We start from the raw sequence: 25,120 nt of genomic DNA on the forward strand, positions 1-25,120 counted from the left end.
AGAGCCCTAATAGTTGGGGGAAGAGCAAGTCCGAAGGAAGAGCATGAGTGTGCCTAGTTTTTTTCAAGGACAGCAAGGAGGCTAGTTTAGCTGGAGTGGAGCGAGCAAGGTAAGAATAGAGGGAAGTGAGGTTAGGGGCAGATCAAGTAGAGCTTTTGGCTTGAGTGACGTGAGGAACCATCAGAAAGCGCTAAGCAGAGGAGCAACATGATCTCAGACTTCAAAGGACTGACCCAGCTGCGGTGTTGAGGCCATAGTGTGCAGGTGCCAGGTGGCAGCAGGGAGGTCAGTGTAATCAATCACAGAAGTGCACCAGACCAGAGAGGGGACAGATGGGGGTGGTGAGAGGGGTCGGATTAGAGATTTATCTAAAAAACGGGCCCACACGATTTTCTGACCGGCTGGATGTGACGTTGGAACCAAGAGGGCAGGGATGACTCCAGGATTTTGGCCTGAGCATCCTGAAAGAATGGAGTAGCCACTGACTTGAGGTGGTCAAGACTGGTGGAGCACAGTTTTTTTTTTTTTTTTTTTGATGCTTTGGGCCAAGAGCGTGGTTCAGACGTGTTAAGTTTGAGGGGCCCGTTAGCTCTCCAAGCGGGTGGCCCGCTGTATTCTGAGGTTGTTTGGAGCGTGATTCTGGGGCCCATCCCTAGAGCCTCGCCCAAGTACTATCACGACGGGCTTCCTCTCCTCTGTCCTCCCGACGGCTGGAGCCTCCCTGGGGGGCAGCTCGTCGCGCCTCAGCCCCGCCCGCCCGCAAAGCCCCTCTTTCTTCTCTTGGGCAAACACCGAGAAAAATGCACAGGAACGACGCCGAGCAGCACGGCCTCCAGCCTCCCCCCGCTGCAGGCCAACGGGCTAAGCCTGCGGCGGTGCAAGCGCAGACCCGCCCCCGGCGCCCGCGGAGCCCCGGTGGGCGTGGCCTGCGGGTGGGCGTGGCCTGCGGTGGGCGGGGCGGGCGCGGCGCGAGCGCACGCCACAGAAGGGGGCGTGGCCGCTGGGCTCGCGCGCTCGCAGCGTGCGCGCCGGCCGTGCCGCTTCCTGCGCTTCGCAGGGCGATCAGCTGGTGCGCGCTGCCCTGACGTGGGCCGGGGCACGTCACCGCCGAATGGCAGCCTCCAGGAAGGCCCCGCGAGTAAGGTGAGGGACCCTCCCGGGAGCCGGCATCTGGGCAGGGCGCGGGCCCCGGGGCCCGGGCGCGCAGGTTGCAGCCCCGGAGGGCAGGACCTAGAGGGTGAGCGGCCGCGCGGCGCCTCGCGGTCTGGAGGAGGCCGCGGCGTGCGGGAGCCCCCCGAGCGGGAGCAGCGGGAGGAGCCGTGCAGCCGGGCAAGTTCCGGGCCGGCTTTGGAGGGCCGCGGGCGCCCTCGGGCAGCCGGATACCGGCCCGTGGACGCCTGTGCCCGCGGAGCTGCGGCGCTCGGCCCGAGGGGCGGCGGCCGTGGCCCACCTCCTCCCCAGGCCTGGCAGGAAGGCCCCCGCTCTTGCAGGAAGTTGGCCCGTCCAGGCGCCTCCGGGGGTCCTGGGCATGGGTGAGCCCCTGCCTTCTCCCCTCCTCCCGTGGACTGTAATCCTGAGGTTACAGCCCTGACAGTACGGACACCAGCAGCTCGCCTTACTCATTTGCCACCGCCAGGAGGATAGGCACCTGCGGGCCCATCCCCATCAAATGGTTTCGGTGGCTGGGTCATAACCTCTAGGAAGATCCCGCCAGTAACGCGCCCTGGGCTCTCCCTGGGCTCTCCCTGGGCACAGGGAGCCGGGAAGGATAAACTCCTGGTCTCAGACACATTTCAGCCTATGCATCCCCCCCGCCCACCTAGGGTATGCTTATTACAGCAGCTAACAAAGTGGGGGACAGAGAAATGTTGGGAGATCACAAAGGCCGGAAGCAAAGATGCCTGGCGTTCCACACGGGATCAGGGATCAGCCGTCCTCAGCTCAGGTGGGAGTTGATGACTACCCTTGGCAGGATGGCCAGGCTCACTTGCTGAACACAGACCGTGGCTTGTATTAGTGATTGTGAGTGGACAGATCCCAAGCTGACCTTGACCTGGCCTTGGCCTTGCTGTGTCATGATTGGGATGGGTAGAGAACCAGACCTATCTTGTGGAAGGATGGGGGGAAGTGTGGCCATCCTGGTGTGGAAGGAGTTGCCCGCTGTGTTAAGTGCTGGAAATGGGGTTAGGTAAGTGGATAAGGATGACTTAGATCCTAGGCACATCCGTGGACCAAGAGTAGGTTTATAGAATCACAGTATTTTGGGGGGCAGGAGGGTCTTTGAGCATCTGCTGGCACAGCTTCCTTGTCTCACACAGAAGGCAACTGAGGGACCGCAAGCCTTTTGCCCCAGGCCCTTCCCCTTGTGGCAGAATTTGAGGGCTATTTAGTGTAAGCATGAGAACTTCTTGCAGTTCAGGTAAAATGGACTTAGGTAAAAAGGGGTTGAGCTGGCCTCTAGTGCAACTGAGTCCAGGAGACCAACCCTGGCATCATCTTGGCCTCTCTTTGGCTCCGATTTCCTAACTGTTGGCTTCGTTCTCAGGCCGACTTTCTCCTTATGGGAGGTCTGCCCGTTCTGTGCTGGCAGCCCCAGCAGAAATAGAGCCTTCTTTCCTAATGGTTGGAGCGCAAACCCCAGATCTGATTTCCAGGGGGCTGATTTGACCGCATGTTTATTTCTGAACCAGTTGTGTGGCCCCAGGATAGATTGTCCAGGCCTGGGTCCCAGAACTTGGTGGGTGAGGGGATGACATTCATCCCAACTCTGTAGGCTGAAAGAAACGGGCGGTCTCAGAAACCATTGTGCTTTGACCAAAGGAGGGAGGGATGGATTTGGGGTAGGAAAAGACCACGTTTCCCACTACATACCCTAAAACTTGTTTCAATCTACTCTTATCTGAACTCCTGAGGTGTGATTGAGCAACTCGGTGCTTGTTTTGCCCCATCCTGCGTGTGATAGACACATATGGTTCTCATCGTGGACTGAGGGTCAGGGTGCCGGTAAGCATGACCCTGCTGGGATTTCTTTATTTTAAAGAAAAGAGAAAGAAGAGAGAGGGAGAAAGATGTGCCCTGCCTACCTGATGCAAAGATCGAGCAGGCAGTTCTCTGCACACTTCCTTCCCCTTACCCACGTCATGATGTTGAGAAGGTGTAGGTGGAAGAAGTCCTGGGAAGGGGAAGAGTGCTGTGCTGGATGTTGGGAGGCCTTGACTGTGGTTCTAGACTAGCCCTGTCACCACCTAGCTGTGAGGCTTTGAGCGAGTCCTTTGATCTCCTCAGTTTGTCTAGAGGAGGAAGCTGAGTTGGTACCTGAGGTACCTTGTATCTCTAACATCTCATGGTAGCCCTGCTGCAGCTGCGAGGCCTGAGAACGTGTCTGTCCAAGTTAAGTGAAAGGTGGCTGGATCTTTTTTTTTTTTTTTTTAAGATTTTATTTATTTATTTATTCATGAGAGACAGACCAAGACAGAGGCAGAAGGAAAAGCAGGCTCCATGCAGGGAGCTGGATGCAGGATTCTTACCCAGAGACCGCAGGATCGTGCCCTGAGCCAAAGGCCGACTCTCAACCGCTGAGCCACCCAGGCATCCGTAGGGTGGCTGGATCTTGGATTCAGAGATCACGGTGTCACAGGAGCAGAAAAACTGTCATGTTTAACTGCTTCATGTTTAGCTTCCTTCATGATCCTGACAGGAGGGTGGAGGTAGTGATGCTAAGGGAGAGAGCTTTACTTCAAATTCTCCCTGAGCATCACCTGTCAGACCTGATTTCTTATTATGGCTTTGCAGCTGAGGTATGTGGCCTGTGGCAAGTTATCTTTGTTCTCTTTTAAAGTGAATGAATAGAGCTACTTCTGAATAACTTCCCTCCAACTCTCTTGTCCTGTATCCTCATTAGTCACGGGGACCAGTTAACTCCCAAATGTATAGAGAAACCGACTTCCTTGGCTCACCGTCTTGTAAAGGTGAAAATATGAAGTCAAGGAAAACCAGCAACTTGCCAGGTGACTATGCGACATGGATCTCTGCCCAAAAACAAGAGGTTACTTTGTAAAATATTATAACAACTTTATTGAGATAGAATTCATGTACCACACAATTCACCTTTTAAAAACGTACATTTCAGTGGTTTTTAGAATATTCTCAAGAGTTGTACAACCATCACCACAGTGTTTTGGGACATCTTTATCGCCCTGCCAGAAGAAACCATGTACATGTTAGCGGGCATTCCTCATTTCCCTCAGCTTCACCCTAGCTCTAGGCAATTGCCAGTCTACCTTCTGTGTCTATGGATTTGCATCTTCTGGACATGCATATAGATTAATACAGGGACGCCTGGGTGGCTCAGAGGTTAAGCGTCTGCCTTCGGCTCAGGGCGTGACCCTGGAGTCCCAGGATTGAGTCCCACATCGGGCTCCCTGCATGGAGCCTGCTTCTCCCTCTGCCTGTGTTTCTGCCTGCCTCTCTCTGTGTCTCTCATGAATAAATAAACAAAATCTTTTTTTTTTAAAATAAAATCTAAAAAAAAATAGATTAATACAATATATGGTCTTCTGTGACTGTCTTTTTTCACTCAACATAAAATGTTTTCAAAGTTTACTATGTTGCGGTACTTACTCCTTTTAATTGCCAATAATATTGCATTGTATGGATAGACCACTGATTTATCCATTCTTCAGTTGATGGACGTTGGGGTTGTTTCTGTGTTTTGGATATTAGGAGTATGCTGCTATGAACATTTGTATACAAGTTTTTATGTGGACTTTTGTTTTCAGTTTCCCACACCTAGGACTGCAATTGCTGGGTCATAGGGTAACTCTTTAACTTCTTGGAGAATGCTGGACTGTTTTCCAAAGTCACTACACCATTTTGTATTCCCACCAGCAATGTCTGAGGGTTCCAATTTTTCCATATCCTTACCCATACTTGTTATTGTCTATTTTTTTTTTTTAATTTTTATTTATTTATGATAGTCACAGAGAGAGAGAGAGGCAGAGACACAGGCAGAGGGAGAAGCAGGCTCCATGCACCGGGAGCCTGATGTGGGATTCGATCCCGGGTCTCCAGGATCGCGCCCTGGGCCAAAGGCAGGCGCCAAACCGCTGCGCCACCCAGGGATCCCGTCTATTTTTTTTTTATTATAACTTTCCTAGTGAATGTGAAATTATATCTCACTGTGGTTTTGATTTGCATTTCCCTAATGGATAAAGATGCTGAAAATCTTTTCATGTGCTCATGGGCTATTTGTATATCCTCTTTGTAAAATGTCTGTTCAGAAACACTTGACCATTTTAAAATTGGGTAGTCTTTTTATTGTTGAGTTGTAATAGTTCTTTATATACTCTGGATGTTAGACTCTTATCAGATATGAGTTGCAAATATTTTCTCTCATTTCATAAGTTGTCTTTTTACTTTCTTGATGGTATCCTTTGAAGTACAGAAGTCTTTAATAATGAAGTCCAGTGTATCTATTTTCTTTAGTTGCTTATGCTTTTTTTTTTTGCTTATGTTTTTTGATGTCATATTGAAGAAATCTTTGCCTGGTCCAGGGTCAGGCAGATTTCTATGTATTCTAGGAAAACATTTATGTCTATGATCTATTTTGAGTTAATTTTTTAAAAAGATTTTATTTATTTATTCATGAAAGACACAGAGAAAGAAAGGCAGAGACGTAGGTAGAGAGAGAAGCAGGCTCCAGGCAGGGAGCCTGATGTGGGACTCGATCCTGAGACTGCGGATCACGCCCTGAGCCAGGGGCAGGTGCTCAACCACTGAGCCACCCAGGCGTCCCTTGAGTTAATTTTTATATATGGTGTGAGGGTAGAGGTTCACCTTCATTCTTTTGCATATGGATGTCTAGTTGCCCCAGCATTATTTGTTGAAGAGACTATTTCTTCCTCCATTGAATAGTTTTGGCACCATGTCAAAAATTGACAGTAAATGTGAAGGTTTATTTCTGAACTAATTCTATTTCATTGATATGTAAGTCTGTCCTTTTGCTAATACCACACTGTCTTGATTAGTATATTTTATTAGTTTTGACATCAGGAAGGATGAATCCTCCAACTTTGTTCTTTTTCAATATTGATTTGGCTTCCTGGATTGCATTCTCATATGAATTTCAGGATCTCTGTCAATTTCTGCATACAGACTAGCTGAATTTTTTTTTTTTTTTTTTTAAGATTTTATCCATTCATTCATGAGAGACACAGACAGAAGCTGAGACACAGGCAGAGGGAGAAGCAAGCCCCTTGTGGGGAGCCTGATGTGGGACTCAATCCCGGATCCCAGGATCACACCCTGAGCTCAGGGCAGACCTTCAACCACTAAGCCACCCAGGTGTCCCCAGAGTATAAGTTTGACATTTATTTTGTTAAATTTATTCCTAGATACTTCCTTTGATACTTTTGTATATGAACTTTTCTTTTTTCTTTTTCTTTTTTTTTTAAAGATTTTATTTATTTATTCATGAAAGACAGAGAGAGAGAGAGAGAGGCAGAGACACAGGCAGAGGGAGAAGCAGGCTCCATCCAGGGAGCCCGAAATGGGACTCGATCCCAGGTCTCTAGGATCACGCCCTGGGCTGAAGGCGGCGCTAAACCGCTGAGCCACCTGGGCTGCCCAAATGAACTTTTCTTAATTTCATTTTTGGATTGTTCATTTTAAGTATATAGAAAAAATTTTATTATTGTATATTAATTTTGTAGCCTTCAGTCTTGATGAGTTCTAACTTTTTTGGGTAGATTCTTTAGGATTTTCTATTTGAAGATAAAATGCCCTTTGCAAGTAGACATAATTTTACTTTTTTTTTTAAAGATTTTATTTATTTATTCATCAGAGACACAAAGAGAGGCAGAGAGAGGGGCGGAAACAGGTGAAGTAGGCTCCATGCAAGGAGCCCAACGTGGGACTCGATCCTAGGACAGCGGGATCACACTCTGAGCCTAAGGCAGATACTCAACCACTGAGCCACCCAGACGTCCCTTTACTTCTTTTCTAATCTAGATGCTTTCTATGTCAATTTTTGCCTAATTGCCCTGGATAGAACCTTTAGTACAATGTTGACTTAAAATAGAAAAATTCACATCTCTGTTCTTGTTCTTGATCTTACGGGAGAAACATTCAGCTTTTTTGTATTAAAGATGATATTAGCTGTGAATTTTTGTAATATTCTTGATCAAGTTGAAGAATTTCTCTTCTTCCCTTTAATGAGTACTATAATCATGAAGAGGTGTTAGATCTTGTCAAAATACTTTTTCTGTGTCTATTGGGGTAGTCATGTAGTTTTTATTCTTTATTCTGTTGATATTATGTATTACATTAATTTTTTTTACATTAATTTTTATATGTTGAATCAGTCTTTCATTCCTAGGATAAAGCCCATTTGGTGATGATGTATGATCCTTTTTATATGTTACTGGATTCAGTTTTGCTAGTATTTTCTTAAGGATATTTGAACTTATATTTATAAGAAATATTGGTATGTTTTACTTTTTAATGAAAGAATATATGATTCTCTCAATAAAGAATATCTCATTCTGTCCAACAAAATTAAAGTAGAACATTTCATTCTGCCCAACACAATTAAATTCTCCGAGAACAGGTCTGGAGTGATTGGTGAAAATGTCTGGTCTTCTGGTTCTGGCTGTGTCATAGACTGAGCTAATGTGGACTCTTTTCCCTTTACTAACATATAAAAATGTGGTAAAATTATAACAAAATTACTTTTAACTTCATAACTGAGTAAAATCCAAACTCTTTGTATAACCAATAAGAGGCTCCTTGTTGCCTCTCAGATCTTATCTCCTAACCACTTACCTCCTCATCTGCCAGCACACAACCACACTGGCCTTCTTGCTTTCTCTGATGTATACCAGGCATACTCCTGCCTTAGGACCTTTGTACTTACTATTCCCCTTTTCTAGAATGTTCCTTTCTTAGACATTCACATGACTTGATTTTTAGGACTCTGCTAAAATATCATCTATTAGCAAAGAGACCTTGCCTAGAAAACCCATATAAAATCACCTTTCACCTTCACTCTTCCTCTTGCTCTGCTTTGCTTCTTTTCATAGAATGCATACCCCCTGATAGAACATATTCTTGTTTTGTATCTTTTGCCTCTCTTCCTGGATCCTCCTCTTTTCAGCATCCTCTAGCCCTACCACACACCCTTCTAAAACCCCTGAGATCAGTGACGATGTCTGTTTTGTTCACTGTTGTGTCTAGAGTGCCTGGATTATATAGGAGAGTCTCAATGAATATTTGTTGACTGAATGGACTTGAAAAAGAGAAATCCGGGCAGCCTGGGTGGCTCAGCGGTTTAGCACTTGCCTTTGGCCTAGGGCATGATCCTGGAGTCCCGGGATCGAGTCCCACATCGGGCTCCTTGCATGGAGCCTGCTTCTCCCTCTGCCTGTGTCTCTGCCTCTTTCTCTCTGGATCTCTCATGAATAAATAAATAAAATATAAAAAAAAAAAAGAAAGAGAGAAATCCTCAGGTGCCAAAAATTTAGAGGAACTTAAAGCTTGAATGGTAGCTAGTAAGCTGAGCCTGAGGAGGTTATTAGACTCTGTAGGCCTTCATACCTGGGGTCCAGGGCATCAGACTATCCTGTATGCTGATTGGAGACCTGTGTGTAAATCTTCTCTCGAAGAAAGTAAAGTGGAAATTAGTCTCATAAGCAAACAACAGTGACAGTAGTGCTCACACAATCTAGGACATGTCTGATTTTCATAGATGAAGTAGTCTCAACTGAAGATAAGCTCTTTTTTTTTTTTTTTTTAAAGATTTAATTTATTTATTCATGAGAATACACAGAGGGGGGAGAGAGGAGAGAGGCAGAGACACAGGCAGAGGGAGAAGCAGACTCCATGCAGGGAGCCTGACATGGGATTTGATCCTGGGTCTCCAGGATCAGGCCCTGGGCCATAGGCGGCACTAAATCGCTGAGCCACCAGGGCTGCCCTGAAGATAAGCTCTTAATAAAAGATTACAAAACACACAAGGAATAAGTTACTAAGAGGGAGCCAGCAGACCCAGCAAATTGAAGATTAACCATCCCCAGACCTGCTAATGGAAAGTCTGAAGTGAATTATAAAATAAAGGCCCCAAATAATTAAAGCTGAGAGAAAGAATAGAAACCATAGTGAAAGAATGAGACACCATGAAGAAAGAGCAGTCAAATTTAAAGAGAACCAAACAGAATTTATACATGTAAAAAAAACAGTCATTGCAAACAAAATCTTTTTAGACTACTTAGACAGGAGATTAGACATAGCTGAAGAGAATTCAGGAATTAGAGGTTAGATATGAGAAGGTTTGCCTGCCATGGTGCTGTTGAAGTTGCAAGTTTTATCTGAAACTTTTACTTATTTCGTTATGATACCGGGGTGAGAGTCCTAATGACTCACGAAGGAAAATTGCTAAGTGAGGTAGATATTCTCTAACTAAGCTTTGCCACGTTTCCTATGGTCAAAGTCTGCAATATCTGTTCTTTCTCTTAAGGGCGAATCACCAGGATTTTCAGCTGAGAAATTTAAGAATAATTGAGCCTAACGAAGTGATACACTCAGGAGACCCAGGTGTGAAAACAGGTAATAATTTTGCCTATTAATTAGATGGGATGTCCGAAAACAATTTTAGGTCCTTGTACCCTAATCCCAAATTGGGAGAGAAGAGAGGGTAAAGGATTAATAATTGCTCATGGCTGGGACTGAGGGGACAGAAATCTGGAAATTAAAAACCATTTTATCCTTTGGGTTCTGGGTAGTTGGTTACTGTTTTTGTATATATTTACCACTTTTTTTAAGGTAATAAGTTAAGAGAATTATAATTTTCATATTTCCTATTTTTGGTGATTAAGTGGTAGTGGTAGAGGAGTAGATAGGTTATTATTGAAAATACCCTATTCTAGGGTCTAGAGGTGCCTGGGTGTCTCAGTTGGTTAAGTGTCTGACTCTTGATTTTGGCTCAGGTCATGATCCTAGGGTCGTGAGATGGAGCCCTGCATGAGACTCTAGACTCTCTCTCTCCTTTTCCTCCCTCTGCCAACCCCCACCCTGTGCCCCTCCCCGCAAAAGCACTATTCTAGTTTTTCCTGTCTCTAACATAAACTTTTATTACTGCCTTAGAGATTGGCTTTCAATTTTTGTCATAAGATTTTGAAATGAGAAAATTTTATAGTATATTACTCTGCTATATAAATTATGCATTCAGGAAAATCTTTTTGGGAAAAATTTCTGGAACCATACTCTCTTCCCAGAACTGGTTAGTTGTGTTGTTAGGTTGCCAGAAACTTGAATTCTGAAAAGTGGTATATTACTATATTTCTATCCCTTGAAAGCTAGTGCTTTTCTTTGGGGTACCCAGGAGCATTTACTTTTAGTCAACTGGAAAACTCGATTATCTGAAGTTCATAAACCATAGAAGAGCAGTGTTATAATTGCATGCAACTAGGTTCCTTTTCTTTAAAAATATGGATACATATATCCAACATATTTTAGGCCATATTAGGAGGGAGGAGAAGAGGAAGGAAAAAGGAAGGGGAAAAAAGTAAAGTAAAGGAAACAGTGATAGAATTATCAAATGTAGAGTTTAAAGAGACCTTCTCTTTAGTATGTCTGAAGAAATAGAAGTTCGGGGACCATCAGTTGACTGAGGTTGCAGATCCCGTGGAAACTGGAATCCACTTGTTTCGATTCTGTTGGTCTTAGAATAGTTTAAGAGAGCGTAGCAGAGCGTCCTCCAGATAATATGGTATAATAGTGCACAGACTTGGGAGTTAGATAGATACTAGGTCCTGGTGCCTGATGATTGAGTTGAATGGGGCAAATATTTAACTCTTTTCCTTTATCTGTAAAATGGGAATACTGAAACCTCCCTTGGAAGGGTTATTTTGAGAATCATTTAAGTATGTAAAGCCCTTGGTCCTCCCTCAGCAGTGAGACAGAGAAACAAACCACTGCCTCTAAAGCTATTGATGCTGGAAGAGCAGCCTGGTATCCATGTGTGTGTTAAGATGCTGAAATTGGAGTAAACCAACCCCTTCTATTCTTACAAAAAGGCATGTAAGAAACCCAGCTGGTGCTTCAGATATAGATTCAAATAATATTTCTTGAGCTTTTATAATGTACGCGATGCTGTGCATGGTACTTCCACACATGTTGTGAAGTTGACTTCTCCTACCCACCCAGTGAGGTAAATACGGTGTGCCTTTCATATACTTCTAAGCAGTGAAAAGTTTTGTTTATGATAAAGGCTCAAGGTTTCGGAATCTATTTCTAAAAGCAGGCCCACATATGCAAGAGACTTTTACATGAGTCATTCTCTTTAAAGCATGATTTAAAAATACCTGGCAGCGTATGGGCTAATGTTACATCATGGACTAGGCTTGTTGCTCTTGGCTTCCTACTTCCCAGCACACCCTGATTAACTCTTGGCTGCTTCTAAATTTCTCAAAGTGATAGAATGCGGAATGAGCAGATGCTGTTAATACGACGTCTTCTAATATCCTAGCTTCTTTCACTGAAGATTCATTGCTGTTGATTATATTGAGTCTGGAAAGATCATGACATGAATTTGGGACATTCACTCAGCCATCCTTGAGTGAGTATCCATATGTGTTAGGTGGTGGGCTTAATACATGGATTCAGGAATGATGATGACATGTCCCTGTTTAAGGAGAAGCAATATGCATACCTGTTGCACTATTTATCACATTGCTTTCAGGGTTAGTTAATTGTGTATCTAGCTCTATTAATTGTACACACATAACATTTACTATGTGCCAAGCACTGTTTCTAAGGCCTTTGTATATAGTAACCTATTTAATCCTTGTAAGATTTTTCATCTCCTCTGTCTTAGTTGCTTTTTCAGCCACTGCCACCTCCATGGCTGGATCTTGTAATGGTGTCAGCTTTGTCCCCTCCTCAGCTAGCGGCTGATCCATTCAGTCTCTTTCACGGCCTGTTGGTGCTTGTGGCTACAGCTGTCCAAGCCACCTTGGCGCATTGTCACCACCTCCGTGAAGCTGCCTCCATGGCCACAGCTCGTTGCTTTGGCCATTGCCTGTCACTGTCTTCTTCACCTTTACTGTGGCTGCCACTGCTGCTTACCATGTCCTAACTGCAGGTTGTGGTATTGGGACACATATCAAACACAAAGATATATTTGTGACAAAGAAGTGGCTGCCTCTGACCCAGGACACCAACCAAATGCAAAGGGCGAGAAGGAGGAGGAGGAGGAGGGGGGCGGGGGCAGCAGTTATGGCAGGTGGCATTTTTTAGGGAAGTGTGAAATTCTGTAGTAGAGTAACCCTGCAGTGCTGATGATTCTGAGGAGGCCAGTGGAGCGGGAAAAGGAGATGATGAGGCAGGAGATGGTGATGGAGGCCAGGATGTGCTGGTGAGGAGGCAGGTTATGGTGCCTAGGAACCAAAGGAGGCCTTTGACCAATTCCATTTCATCTTTGATGGTTTTTAGTTTGTTGTTGAGGATTTTGTGCTTGCCATTGGTTCTGTTGACTTTGTCAATGAAGTCAGTGACCAATAATGTTGATACACACGATAGAGCTATAAAAACCCAGTCAGTGCCATCAAAATCCTTAAGTCAGCATATGCCCAAATAGAAACCAAATTCTATAAGGAAATTAATGATCTTGACAGAAAATACATCGGCTTCTATCATGTATTTGCTCTTTAAAATTCCAGATGCCCAGCCTATACTCCAGACTAATTAAATTATTAGAAGTCCCTCAGGTACTTCTGTTTTGCAGCCAAGGTTGAAATACTGCTCCAAAGGAAGTCTACTTTTTAGCTTGGCTCTTTTTAATGATAACTTGCTCAGAAATACAATTTGAAACCCCTGAAAAATGTCATAATAAAGTTTCAGATGCTCGCAAGCTTACAAGGTCACTATAGGCTTTATTTTGAACCCAGTTGGAGGTATTGACATATAAGCTTAGTTTGGATCAGATCATTGTGATCTCTCTTTCTTAGATGAGAAATTACAGGTTCAGTAGATTAGACAAAAGGAAAGGATGCTCCTCTGTATTCAGAATTAGCTCTAATGCAAGGAACATGGGCCTGTTCAAATTGTGAATAGGACCATTTCCAGTGACTCTAAGTACTGTCCTTTGGAGACTCAGATGGAGCTCTGAGGCTGGTGGTTGAAGCTACCCTTGCAAAATGAGAATGAGGCACTTTTTCAGTGAGTCCTAAGATCAGTATGATGCCTCATAAGGGAGTCTATTGGATGTAACCATAATGATGGAGACTTCTGTAGCTCCAGATGCTGGCAATGATGGAGAAGAAGCAGATGGAAATGTTAAAAAAAAAAAGAAACTTAGAAAGATCCATACCTAGCCAAGTTCAAGCTATAGGGTGTCAGTCCTGGAAGATATAATGGCCCCAGTGTAACTCTTCATTACTTACAGCTTTGTATGCTAGGATATTTTTGGTTAAAATATTTTTTATTTGTTTAAAAAAATGAGTTGGCAAAATCTGAAACACTGGCAGCACTAAAATGCTGGTGAGGAAGTAGAGCATTGGGAACTTTCATTCATTAATGGCAGGAATACAAATGGTCAACCACTTAGGAAGACAGTTTGGCAGTTTCTTATAAAACTAAATATATCCTTAGCTTATGATCCAGGAGTCATGCTCCTTGGTATTTACCCAAAGGAGCTGGAAACTTATGTCCACACAAAAACCTGTACACGGATGTTTATAGCAGCTTGGTACATAATGGCCAAAACTTGGAAGTAACCAAGATGACCTTCAGTAAATGAATGTATAAATAAACTGGTTCATCCAGGCAATGGAATATTATTTATCCCTAAAAAGAAATGAGCTATCAAACCATGAAAAGACTCAAAAGAACCTTAAGTACATATTGCTTCGTGAAAGAAGCCAATCTGCAAAGGCTGTGTATTATAGGATTCCAGCTATTTGACTTGCAAAACTATGAAGACAATAAACAGATGAGTCACTTTCAGGGGTTGAGGGCCAGTGAGGGGAGGGCTAAATAGACTGAGCAGAGGGGATTTTTAAGGCAATGAAAACTTTCTTTTTAAAATTTATTTTATTTTATTTTTTGATTTATTTATGATAGACAGAGAGAGAGAGAGAGAGAGAGAGAGAGAGAGGGAGAGGCAGGCAGAGACACAGGCAGAGGGATAAGCAGGCTCCATGCTGGGAACCCGATGCAGGACTTGATCCCGGGACTCCAGGACCGCGCCCTGGGCCAAAGGCAGGCACTAAACTGCTGAGCCACCCAAGGATCCCCGGGCAATGAAAACTCTTAAGTTATTTTGTGTGATATTGTAATATTGGATACATGACATTATGCATTTGTCAAAAACTATAGGATGAAAAAAAACCCCAAAAACTATAGGATGTACCACACCAAGAGTGAATTCTTATACAAACTATGGATTTAAGGGGATAATAATGTGTCAGTGAGGGTTCATCAGGAGCAACAAATGTACCACTCTGGTGAGGGATCTTTTAAAAAATTTTATTTAATTTTTTTCAAGTTTAAAAAAAAAATATATATATTTATTTTTAAAGATTTAATTTATTTATTCATGACAGACACAGAGAGTGAGAGAGAGAGGCAGAGACACAGGCAGAGGAAGAAGCAGGCTCCATGCAGGGAGCCTGACGTGGAACTCCATTCCCGGTCTCCTGGATCACGCCCTGGGCAGAAGGCAGGCGCTAAACCACTGAGCCACCGGGGCTACCCTCAAGTTTTTAGTTAAATTCCAGTTAGTTAACATATAGTGTGATATTAGTTTCAGGTGTACAGTTTAGTGATTCAACACTTAGAACACTGGATGCTCATCACAAGTGCCCTCCTTTTTTTTTTTTTTTTTAAAGATTTTATTAATTTATTCATGAGAGACACAGAGAAGGAATCAGAGACACAGGCAGAGGGAGAAGCAGGCTCCCTGTGGGGAGCCCAATGTGGGACTCAGTTCCAGGACCCCGGGATCACACCTTGAGCCAAAGGCAGACGCTCAACCACTGAGCCAGCCAGGTGCTGCCACAAGTGCCCTCTTTTTTTTTTTTTTTTTTTTTTTACAAGTGCCCTCTTTAATCCCCAAAAGCCATCCTTTCACCCATGTTCTCTATAGTTAAGAGTCTATTTCTTGGTTTTCCTCTCCTTACTCCCTCCCCTCATGTTTATTTCTTAAATTCCACATCTGAGGAAAATCATATGGTATTTGCCTTTCTCTGGCTGACTTATTTCACTCAACATAAGGCTCTCTAGTTCCATTGGCGGTGGCCTTGATTGTGGGGCGGGGAGGGGGGCAGTGAGGATGTTTGTATGTTGGGAGGAAGGAGGTATAGAGGAACTCTATTTTCTGCTCAATTTTGCTGTGAATTTATAATTCTTCTAAAAAAAATCTATTTAAAAAATGAGCTGGAAAAACTCATTATTCTACTTGAATTCTAATAGTATAGTTTTGTGTCACTACATGGGATTAGGAAAATATGGTTGCTGTTTTATAATTGGCTTTTTGTGAAGTTGTTTTGTTATAACTCATGGGACTATAGTTAGATATAGTCCTTATCTAGTCAGATCTATAGTTACTATACAGTATGGTTTATCAGAACTGTACACTGATACCAATATTTTTTGAGAAAAGATTTTCTTTTAAAGATTTTATTTGTGAGAGACACAGAGAGAAGGCAGAGACATAGGCAGAGGGAGAAGCAGGCTCCATGGAGGGAGCCTGATGTGGAACTTGATCCCGGGACTCCAGGATCACACCCTGAGCTGAAGGCAGACGCTCAACCTCTGAGCCACCCTGGTATCCCGAGAAAAGATTTTTTTGAAGAACTAACTAAAGTGATTTGAAAGTCTGCTTGCATCATCTGTGCCTTTATCACATCGAAATAGTCGATGCAATGCTCTGAGTACCTAGAAATTAGTAAAATTTTAAGAATTCTAGTAAGACCACATTTAACATTTTCTTTTTAATGATTTTCATATTTCTGTTTCTATTTTGTATTTTCTTGAGCTGGTGACTCTGTCCCAAAAAACTCTAGTTTTATTGGGATAGACTCCTAGGGACCCCTGTGATTTTTTCAGGGCTCAGTTTGGAAACCTTGGATCTACTCTGCTCTCACCATATTTTAGAGAGGTGAACACAGACCACTGAGGCCTGTCCCCTTCTCCTTGACGTTGCACACCCAATTGATAGTAAGTATTCACTAGAGCACATGACTTAGACTCTTGACTTGTAGTGGTCTGACCTTTCTACTCTTCATCTATAGTTGGCTATTTAACTGAAACATAAAACATACTTCTTTTAATGCAGTCAAACTTAAACAGTAAGATACCAGAAAAAGAAAATAAAAATCCCCCTGTCCAAAGGTAACCATTCATTAACACTGGGGTGACTGGCCTTCTAGAAACTTCTCTGTGGATATACACATACGGAATTTTAAATAAGAACGATCTATACATATTTTGTAATCTGTTTTCAATCTTTGCAAATGAAATACAGGTCTGTATAACTTTTTTTTTTTGGTCTGTGTACCTTTTAATGATTTTAGTAGTGTACTATTATACGTATTATATGTATTATAGTTTATTTACCTAGTTATGTATTTTTCTCTACTTTTTTAAAAAAAACTACAAAGATAAACAGGTATCTTTGTGCATTTATATATCTCTTTGTAATATAGTCCTGGAAGTGAAAGGGGTAACTGATCAATTTGGAAATGGGTATTAGTAGCTCAACTTACTTGCCGCAAATGGCTGTTTGGAAGTGGTATATAAAACTATAAACTTGAGAGTTTTAGGGACCTTTGGTTTTGGTCTGGTGGTGAGGTGGTCAGTTTGAAGATGCAGCTGGGGTGAGGCAGCTGGCAGGTATGTCTCTAGGGCTCTCTTTGAGCTAGTCATGAGTTGCATAGAGCAGGCTGGTTTTGGAACTAACTCTCCTGTTTTTGCAGACGGCAGGATGGCTCCAAAGGTAACCTCAGAGTTGCTTCGGCAGCTGCGACAAGCCATGAGGAACACAGAGTATGTGACAGAACCGATCCAGGCCTACATTATCCCATCGGGAGATGCCCACCAGGTACTGAGTGGAGATGGGCCAGTGATGTACCTCATCAGCCTCTACTCTGTTTTCATTCTTTTCCCTCATCCCCAGGGTGTTTGTAGGATTCTAGTTGTCAGTCTATAGCTGAGCATGTCCTCCAAGGCTTAGGACAGGGACCTGTGTCTAGTAGGCTCTCATGAATGCTTGTGGATTTGTTCCTGGCTCCGTTATTTCCAGTGAATGCACTCAGTTTTCAATAACTTGTGGAAGCGTTAGTGGACAAATGAAGGGGCAGAGGTCTGGGCCTTTCTGTTGCTGACACACTTTACCCCATCTCTTTTGCCACACCCTTTCTTTATAAGAATTGCCTGTCCTGCCTCCCTTCTCCCCATCCAGACTATCCCTCCCATCCCTCTGACATGGCTGGAAGAACAGCCAGAAAGTAGTCATGATCTATACCCCAACAGATTTTAGGGATAATTTTGAATATTACCTTCTCCTCTCCTTCCTCCCCAACCATTACCTTTGATGGAAGCAACTCAGTAAATGCCCTTTACCTCTGAGAACACTAGTGATCTAAATATGGGAGGAGTTGGGTTTAGAGAGGTGGAGACTGCATGTGATGGGGCTGAAGGGCAGAAGGGTGGAAGGATTCTAGTATCTACTCTTTTAGGTCATTGAGTCAGCAAGTGTTTAAGTGCCTATACCATGGTCATGGGACTGCAGGTTTACAAAGGGAACAGTATACAAAATACTGTTCAGAGGGATGAGACAATATACAAAGTATTATTCTTCCATAGACTCATCTATACATATATATTTTTTATAGCCTTTGCTTATATGCAAGGCACTGCCCTAGGTATGGTACATGACACAAAGATGAGAATGGTCCTGTTTTCAAGAAGCATACAGTTGAGTACTGGAGTAGAGACATGTCTGTATTCAAGGTGGGACGTGGAAGTGCCATCAAGAAAATCTGGACAAAACACTGTGGAAGTTTGAGGGTGAAAGGGAAGATGATAGATGGCTTCAAGAGCAGGGAAGGCATTTGAACTGGATTTTGAAGAATGGGTAGAATTGGATAAATAGAGGAAGGGGAAAGGATTCTAGGTGAGAAGATTAGTAGGAGCAAAGGCAGAGAAGCGGGGAAGGTTGGAGTACTTTGAAGAAACAACATGGCAAATTCCCATGGCAAAAGCCCAACGAGGGCATAAGCAATGGTGGGAAATACAGCTGGTGCTCTAGGATCCATTAGTTATAGGTTGCAGAAACTGCCTTGAGGTCCTTTGAAAAATAAAAAGACTTTATAAAGGTTTATGGGCAGAGCCACTGCTTTGGCAAAACTCTAGCTTATGAATGGTGGTCTCTGGACTTGTGGAATGTCAGGGCCTCAGATGGAGTGTCTCATGGAAACTGAGGGCAGGAATGCAGGAGGCCAAGAACAACTGGGATGGGAGGGTTTCAGTTCTTGCCATAGATCAGTTTCTCCCTTTCTTAGGCAACAAGGTAGATGATAAATAGGGGTCCATCTGACAGTTCCCACGTTTATATCTTGATCTTTTACTTTGAAGATACCAGATTGAGCTAGAACCTTAATCCCAAGTCCAGAGTCCTGAGTGAGAACTTAAAAAAAATTTTTTTTATTAGAGTTCAATTTGCCAACATATAGCATAACACCCAGTGCTCATCCCGCCAAGTGCCCCCCTTAGTGCCCATCACCCAGCTGAGTGAGAACTTGATTAACATAGTAACTTGGTGTATTTTGTATTTTCTTGAGCTGATGACTCCGTCCCAAAAAACTCTAGTGTGTGCGTGTGCACGCATTTGTGGGATGGCATGTAGTGTAGATAGGACTGATGAGGGTCTACCATGATGGAGGGGAAACGTGTAAGAGTATTACTTTAAGTTGAACAAAGTTCCCCAAAATGTCAACTTGAACTGGCCTCTTTTCTGTCCCTCCCCAAAGGTGCCAGACTGCATGGTTGTGACAATATCAGGCCAGTGTTAATCTGGGATAGCAGGAATATTGGACCCCTGCCTGGAAACATAAGATTTCCTGGCCTCAGGAGCAAATGAAAGGCTGAAATGAATAACCAAAGGGATTGGATAATTTGAGGCAACAGCGTGTAGATAGTATACTTTGATGTTTAGAGCCTTATTCCCCCAATAGTATTCCATAGTATTTCTATTGTGTCTCATAAGATGTTCTGGATAAAGTGTATTCAGTGGTCAAGAAAATAGTAAATGAGCTGAGCAGTTTCTTTTTATTGTTACAGTAAGGAAGCTTAACATTAACTGTCATCGCAGCTATTTTTAAGTGTACAGTACAATAGTGTTAACTATGTGCACATTGTTGTGTAATAGATCTCTGAAACTTTTCCATCTTGCAGAACTGAAACTCTGTACTCGTTGAACAACTCCCACCCTCGCCTCCCCTTTTATTTTTTATTTTTTATTTTTTATTTTTTATTTTTTTATGATAGTCACACAGAGAGAGAGAGAGAGAGAGGCAGAGACATAGGCAGAGGGAGAAGCAGGCTCCATGCACCGGGCTCGCCTCCCCTTTTAGATTTTTATTTATTTATTAGAGAGAGAGAGCAAACACAGAGGGAGATGGAGAAGTAGACTCCCCGCTGAGCAGAGAGCCCGAAGCGGGACTCAGTCCTAGGACCTGAGATCATGACCTGAGCCAAAGGTGGATGCTTAACTAACTGAGCCATCCAGGTGCCTGTCTAGTTTCTATTTCTAAGAGTTTGACTACTTTATATACTTCATATAAGTGGAATCATACAATATTATCTTTTTGCGACTGGCTTATTTCACTTAGCATAATGTCTTTAAGGTTCATCTATAGTGTAGCATATGACAGGATTTCCTTTTTAAAGGCCAAATGATAATCCATTGTGTGCGTATACCACATTTTTTTTATATGCCACATTAAAAAAAATCTGTTCATGTGTGGATGAACATTTAGGTTGCTTCTAGCTCTTGGCTCTTGTGAATAATGCTGTAGGGTATATAAATGTCTCTTCGAGATCCTGTTTTCAGTTCTTTTGGATATATACCTAGAAGTGGAATTGTTGGATCATACAGTAATTCTATTTTTTTAAAAAGTAAACTCTACCCCCAATGTGGGGCTCGAACTAAGGACCCCAAGGTCAAGTGTCATGCTCTATAGACTGAGCCAGCCAGGTGCTCCAGTAATTCTATTTTTATTTTATTTTTTATTATTTTTTAAAGATTTTATTTATTTATTCATGAAAGACAGAGAGAGAGACAGAAAGACAGAGACACAGGCAGAGGGAAAAGCAGGCTTCATGCAGGGAGCCTGACATGGGACTCGATCCTGGGTCTCCAGGATCACGCCCTGGGCTGAAGGCAGTGCTAAACTGCTGAACCACCCAGGCTGCCCCAGTAATTCTATTTTTAATTTTTTGAGGAACCTCCATACTACTTTCTTTGGTGGCTGTACCATTTTGCCTTTTCACCAGCAGTGCACAAAGGTTCCAATTTCTCCACATACTTGCCAATACTGTTATTTTCTTTTTCTTCTTTTTTCCCCAATAATGGAATCCTAACTGATATGAGGTAATATCACATTGTGGTTTTAATCCTCCATTTTCATGATGATTAGTGATATTGAGCATCTTTTTTTTTTTTTTAAAGATTTTATTTATTTATTAAAGATAGATAGATAGAGAGAGAGAGAGAGGCAGAGACACAGGCAGAGGGAGAAGCAGGCTCCATGTAGGGAGCCTGATGTGGGACTTAATCCCGGGTCTCCAGGATCATGCCCTGGGCTGAAGGCAGCGCTAAACCGCTAAGCCACCGGGGCTGCCCTTGAGCATCTTTTCATATGCTTGTTGGCCATCTGTACAGCTCTTGGAGAAATGTCTATTGAAGTCCTTGGCCCGTTTGAATGGTTTTTTAACTGTAGGACTTTTCAGGGCTTTCAGTATGCAAATGTGCACTGTGCAACTCTAAGGAGAGGATGAAGTATTTATTCAGCATTTTCTAGACTTAAATGGAATTGGAATTCCATGGAATTCCCACAGTCATCTCAGGGGGTAGGGTAGGCTCAGGGACTCAGTGTTCTATGGAATCCCTTGGTCCATTGATCCATAACAGCACTTTTCATGCTATGATGGGTCTTACTTGCTTCTCAAACAGGTGAGAGGAAAGGGAGATCCTTGTGTAGAGAGGAGAAGCCACCAAAGACTAGGGTTCTGCATGTAAAAGTGGATGAAGGGGGAGGTGAGAGAGTGTGAGATATGAGTATAGGAGAAATAGAAGATCTGGTTAGAGCGGGAGTTGGTGGCATGTGAGGAAGCAATGGTGGAGGAGTACATTACCGTTAGCTTTAGTAGGCAGTGGGGAGGTGGGGGGGAGTTGGGTGCAAGTTTAGGGCAGGGGTTTATAGCAATTCTTCCATTCACTTCTGTTCTTTAGAATAGATGAACAAGATTCGCTACCTTCGTAGGAACCAAAGTTTCATCTTGCCTCAGGACTGGATGAATAAGTAATTCAGCCAACTCAGCCTGGGCCAGAGTCATGGTAGGAGGTGTAGGTAACAGGCACCCCAGCATTTAAGAAGGGCAGACTCTAGCCTTGTTCCTGAGGAAATCCTTTTTCCCCCTGCTTGGGCCTCCTCTGATGGGTCTTTCCTGCCTCCTGTCAGTTCAGGCTTTAGCCTTTGGACTTGGGCTTCGTATCACATGGATTCTGATCACCAGTGATGCTTTTGCTGATGCTGATGCACCAGTGATGTTTTTCATTTTCTGCCTTTCAGGCATCAGGCAGTTGCCCTGGACTGATTGGATTGCAGCTGTTTTATCTCAGTGTTGAGCAGGATGGTGGTTCCTGAGGTGGGAGCACATTATATGGCAACTGGTGTGGGATCTTCTGTAAGTCCTTGTATGGGTCTGGTTTCTCCATAGAGACCCAACAAATAGGATGTATAGAGATACCTATTTATAGAGAGACATCCTGAGGGATGGGCTCCCACATTAGCTCCCCTGGTTCTCAGACCTTCGAGTTTGAACTGGAACTACACCCCCAGCGTTCTTGGTTCTCTAGCCTGCAGATGGCACCAGTGGTGTATGTCCCTGTCTGAGTTAAAGGCCCGAGAACCAGGAATGCTGATGTCTGAGGGCAGAAGAAGACAATGTTTCCGCTTAAATGAGAGAGCAAATTCGACTTTCCTCCATACTTTTGTTCTGTTCAGACCTTTAATGACTTGGATGCCAAACACATTGGGGTGGCAATCATCAGCCAGTAGCTGATTCAAATGTTGTCTTTTCCAGAAACCAACTTATAGACAAAGTCAGAAATAATGTTTTACCAGCTAGCTATATGGGGATGCCTTATCCCAGAAGGTGGCCCACAAATTTCACTATCCCTGACCCCTAGCACACTGCTGTCTGAAATTGGGTCTCTCTTCTGAGAGGGTCGTAGAGCCTGTTGTAGAGTCCCAGCCAAAGACTCCTTACAGCTCTGCCTTGTTTGTGAGCCTTCACCTCCAGGGGAGGCCTTGTTGTAGGAAAGACTGGACCATGAATGTTATTTGAATTAAATGTTGAAAGTTTCTGGTTAAGGGTGTGTTGGCATTTCAGTTTGTCTTCTACCTGGAGTTAGGATACAATGTATGTGTTTACTAGTAGGAGATGTCCTTGTAGCCAAGGTAAGCCAAGTTTTATTCTTGGTTCTGGGTGCTGTCTGTGAGCCTTCTTCTTCTTCTTCTTCTTTTTTTTTTTTTTCTCATTTTAAAGCTATTTTTGGTCCAGTATCTTGATTTGGGCCTAATCCGTCCAAAGCAGTTCCTTGTTAAACTGGGGGAATGACAATGAGAGTGGCTGAACCACAGGTGATATTCCAGGCTCTCCCCAGCTCTTCATCCCCTGCTAATGATCCCAGAATATTAGAATATTAGAATTAGTTGGCTTCTCCCTGGATGAGGAGACTGAGAGTCAAAAGCCTGTTGAGCCTCATCTCTCTGGATGAGGAAACTGAGAGTTCAAAATCCTGTTGAGGGCTTTTGAACAAGGCAGTGACATAATCAAAGGAGCTGTGTTGAGTGTGGATTGGAGAAGGGACATTCTGGGAACTAAGAAGCCATTGGGAGACCATTGCAGGATCCCGGAGTCGGGGTACAGAGGCCTTGGACTTGGTGGTGGCCTTTAGGAGCAGAGAGGACGGGAAGGATTTGGAGGGAGAAGTAGTAGAGCACAGATTGAATGTGGACCTTATAGGCAGATGGCAGAGGGGTTTGGGAAGGTTGGAACCCGGGAGAGTTTGTGATGCCATCCAGAGAAACAAATGAGAAATGCGGAGTTCCTTGTTTCAGTTCCTGTGGAGAGGTGGGGCATAGTTGGGGTGACTGCTAAGTGGGACTCTGGGGCCTTGCCAGGACTGTGAAGACAAGGAGCAAGGGTTGGCTTTGTGTGTGACCTGCCGCAGCAGCCTTCTCAGGAATAGAGAAGCTGCTGTTCTCTGTTCCTAATTGTTTCATTTCAGGCTAGATTCAGGGTTGATGGAATTTCTCCTCTGGGTGGGGAAGGGAGGGTGTTGGAGAATGAAGGGGAATCTTGAATTCTGTCCTTTGTGTACTTTCCAAAACATAAATATGCACACCCACACACTATTCCGTGCTAGAGAGCACCCCAAATGCATAATTACGCAAGGACTGGGCACTCCAGGAGTCTGCGTCTCACTGTCCTCTGCAACTCTAAGAGTTTGTTCTTTGTAAACCCAGGACAAGTGATGTGGTAATCATGAGTTTGGGCCCAGGGGGACTTTTACAATGAGAAATTGTCCATTCTTTCTGGTAATCTGAATGCTTTCATGTACTATCTAAGTCAAACATTGGGATTTGTGGGCGCCTCTGGCCCTAAACCTGGAGAATCATTGAGTGGGGCCAGAACTGTGCCAGCACTACCCTTTAGAAATTCAAATTCTTTATCCCCCCCATCTGTAAGGCTTCATTATTCTGCTCTTGGGTGTGTTTAATCAAAGGGTCATGTTCTGTCAGAGGTGACTGCCAGTTTGAGTTTTTGGCTATTTTTATGGTTCCTCCTTCTGGAAGACTTGAATCAGATTTTCCTAACCTCTGTCCTACTTCCATTCTTCCTGGAGTCAGCTTCCTGTTTTGTATCTCTTAAACAGGCTCTCTCCTAGGGTGGAGTAGTGATTTTTTTATTTTTAACTTTTTTGGAGTAGTGATTTTTATCACAGAGTGATTTTATCTACTGTATTAATTAGAGTAATGCTAGCTGTGGTAACACATCTCAGAGTTTCAGTGGCCTGGTATTGTAGAGCCTTATCTCTTGTTTGTATAGCTGTCTGGAGTGGGTGTTCTTGGTTGGTGGGTGACTTTCTTCTACTAGGAAGAGAGTCATTCAGAGATCCAGGCTCTTTCCATCCTCTAACACCACTACTCCAGTGGGTGGAAGGCGGAGGAGTATGAAGAGGTCACACCCCCTTTTTACTGCCCTGACCCAGACATTACCCCAACCCTACATTTCATTGGTGAAAACTAGGCATGTGACCCCACCTAGATGCCTGGGTACCTGAGAAAAGAAGTCCTAGAGGGGAATATAGTTGTTGGCAATAGTAGGGATTTTGTTATCATCACCCAAGGCAGGGCATGGATAAATGCCAGTGTGGATTGTCCTGCAAATTTCTGACGTGTGGGAGTTCTCTGAGTGGAGTGGGCTAGAAAGCTTTGTGGAAGAGGATGTATTTGAACTGGATTTTGAGGGGTGGTTAAGGCTTTTTTTCCTTATTTATAGTTGTGCTTTATTTGGCTGAATATTATTTACTTGTTTGAATTAGATGCCAACACTTGAAAGATAGGTGACCTTTCATCAACACTCATATATTTAGCTTCTGAAATACTGAGGGGTGGCAACATGTGGCCTGTACTCCAGCATGACAGGCATCAGAGGTGAGAAGAGCTGCTGTCTGGAAAAGTCAATTCCTAATCCTCCTTGTCTAGTTTACTTGCCTGTACCGTAAGACACTTGAGTTTGAAACCACAGTTACAATCCCTTCTGGTCTGAATAG

At 43.5% G+C, this 25,120-nt stretch overlaps 1 protein-coding gene across 9 annotated transcripts in view; it reads left to right on the top strand.

Moving 5' to 3' along the window:
• The first annotated feature begins 994 nt into the window (after window positions 1-994).
• Window positions 995-25,120, top strand: part of XPNPEP1 (X-prolyl aminopeptidase 1) — a 54,534-nt gene continuing 30,408 nt past the window's right edge. Inside the window, exons 1-5 of one of the 9 annotated variants that reach the window (XM_077877685.1) lie at window positions 1,018-1,143; window positions 3,902-4,007; window positions 9,512-9,600; window positions 11,467-11,611; window positions 16,971-17,095. In XM_077877685.1, coding sequence (XP_077733811.1) covers window positions 16,979-17,095 — 117 coding nt within the window. In that variant the 5' untranslated portion in view covers window positions 1,018-1,143; window positions 3,902-4,007; window positions 9,512-9,600; window positions 11,467-11,611; window positions 16,971-16,978. Of the gene's footprint in view, window positions 1,144-1,214; window positions 1,238-3,901; window positions 4,008-9,511; window positions 9,601-11,466; window positions 11,612-16,101; window positions 16,213-16,970; window positions 17,096-25,120 lie in introns of those variants that run through there. The other 8 variants (XM_077877680.1, XM_077877681.1, XM_077877679.1 and 5 more) reach the window with 8 other exon arrangements.

Source organism: Canis aureus, chromosome 29, assembly GCF_053574225.1.
Source record: "Canis aureus isolate CA01 chromosome 29, VMU_Caureus_v.1.0, whole genome shotgun sequence".
NCBI lineage: Eukaryota > Metazoa > Chordata > Mammalia > Carnivora > Canidae > Canis > Canis aureus.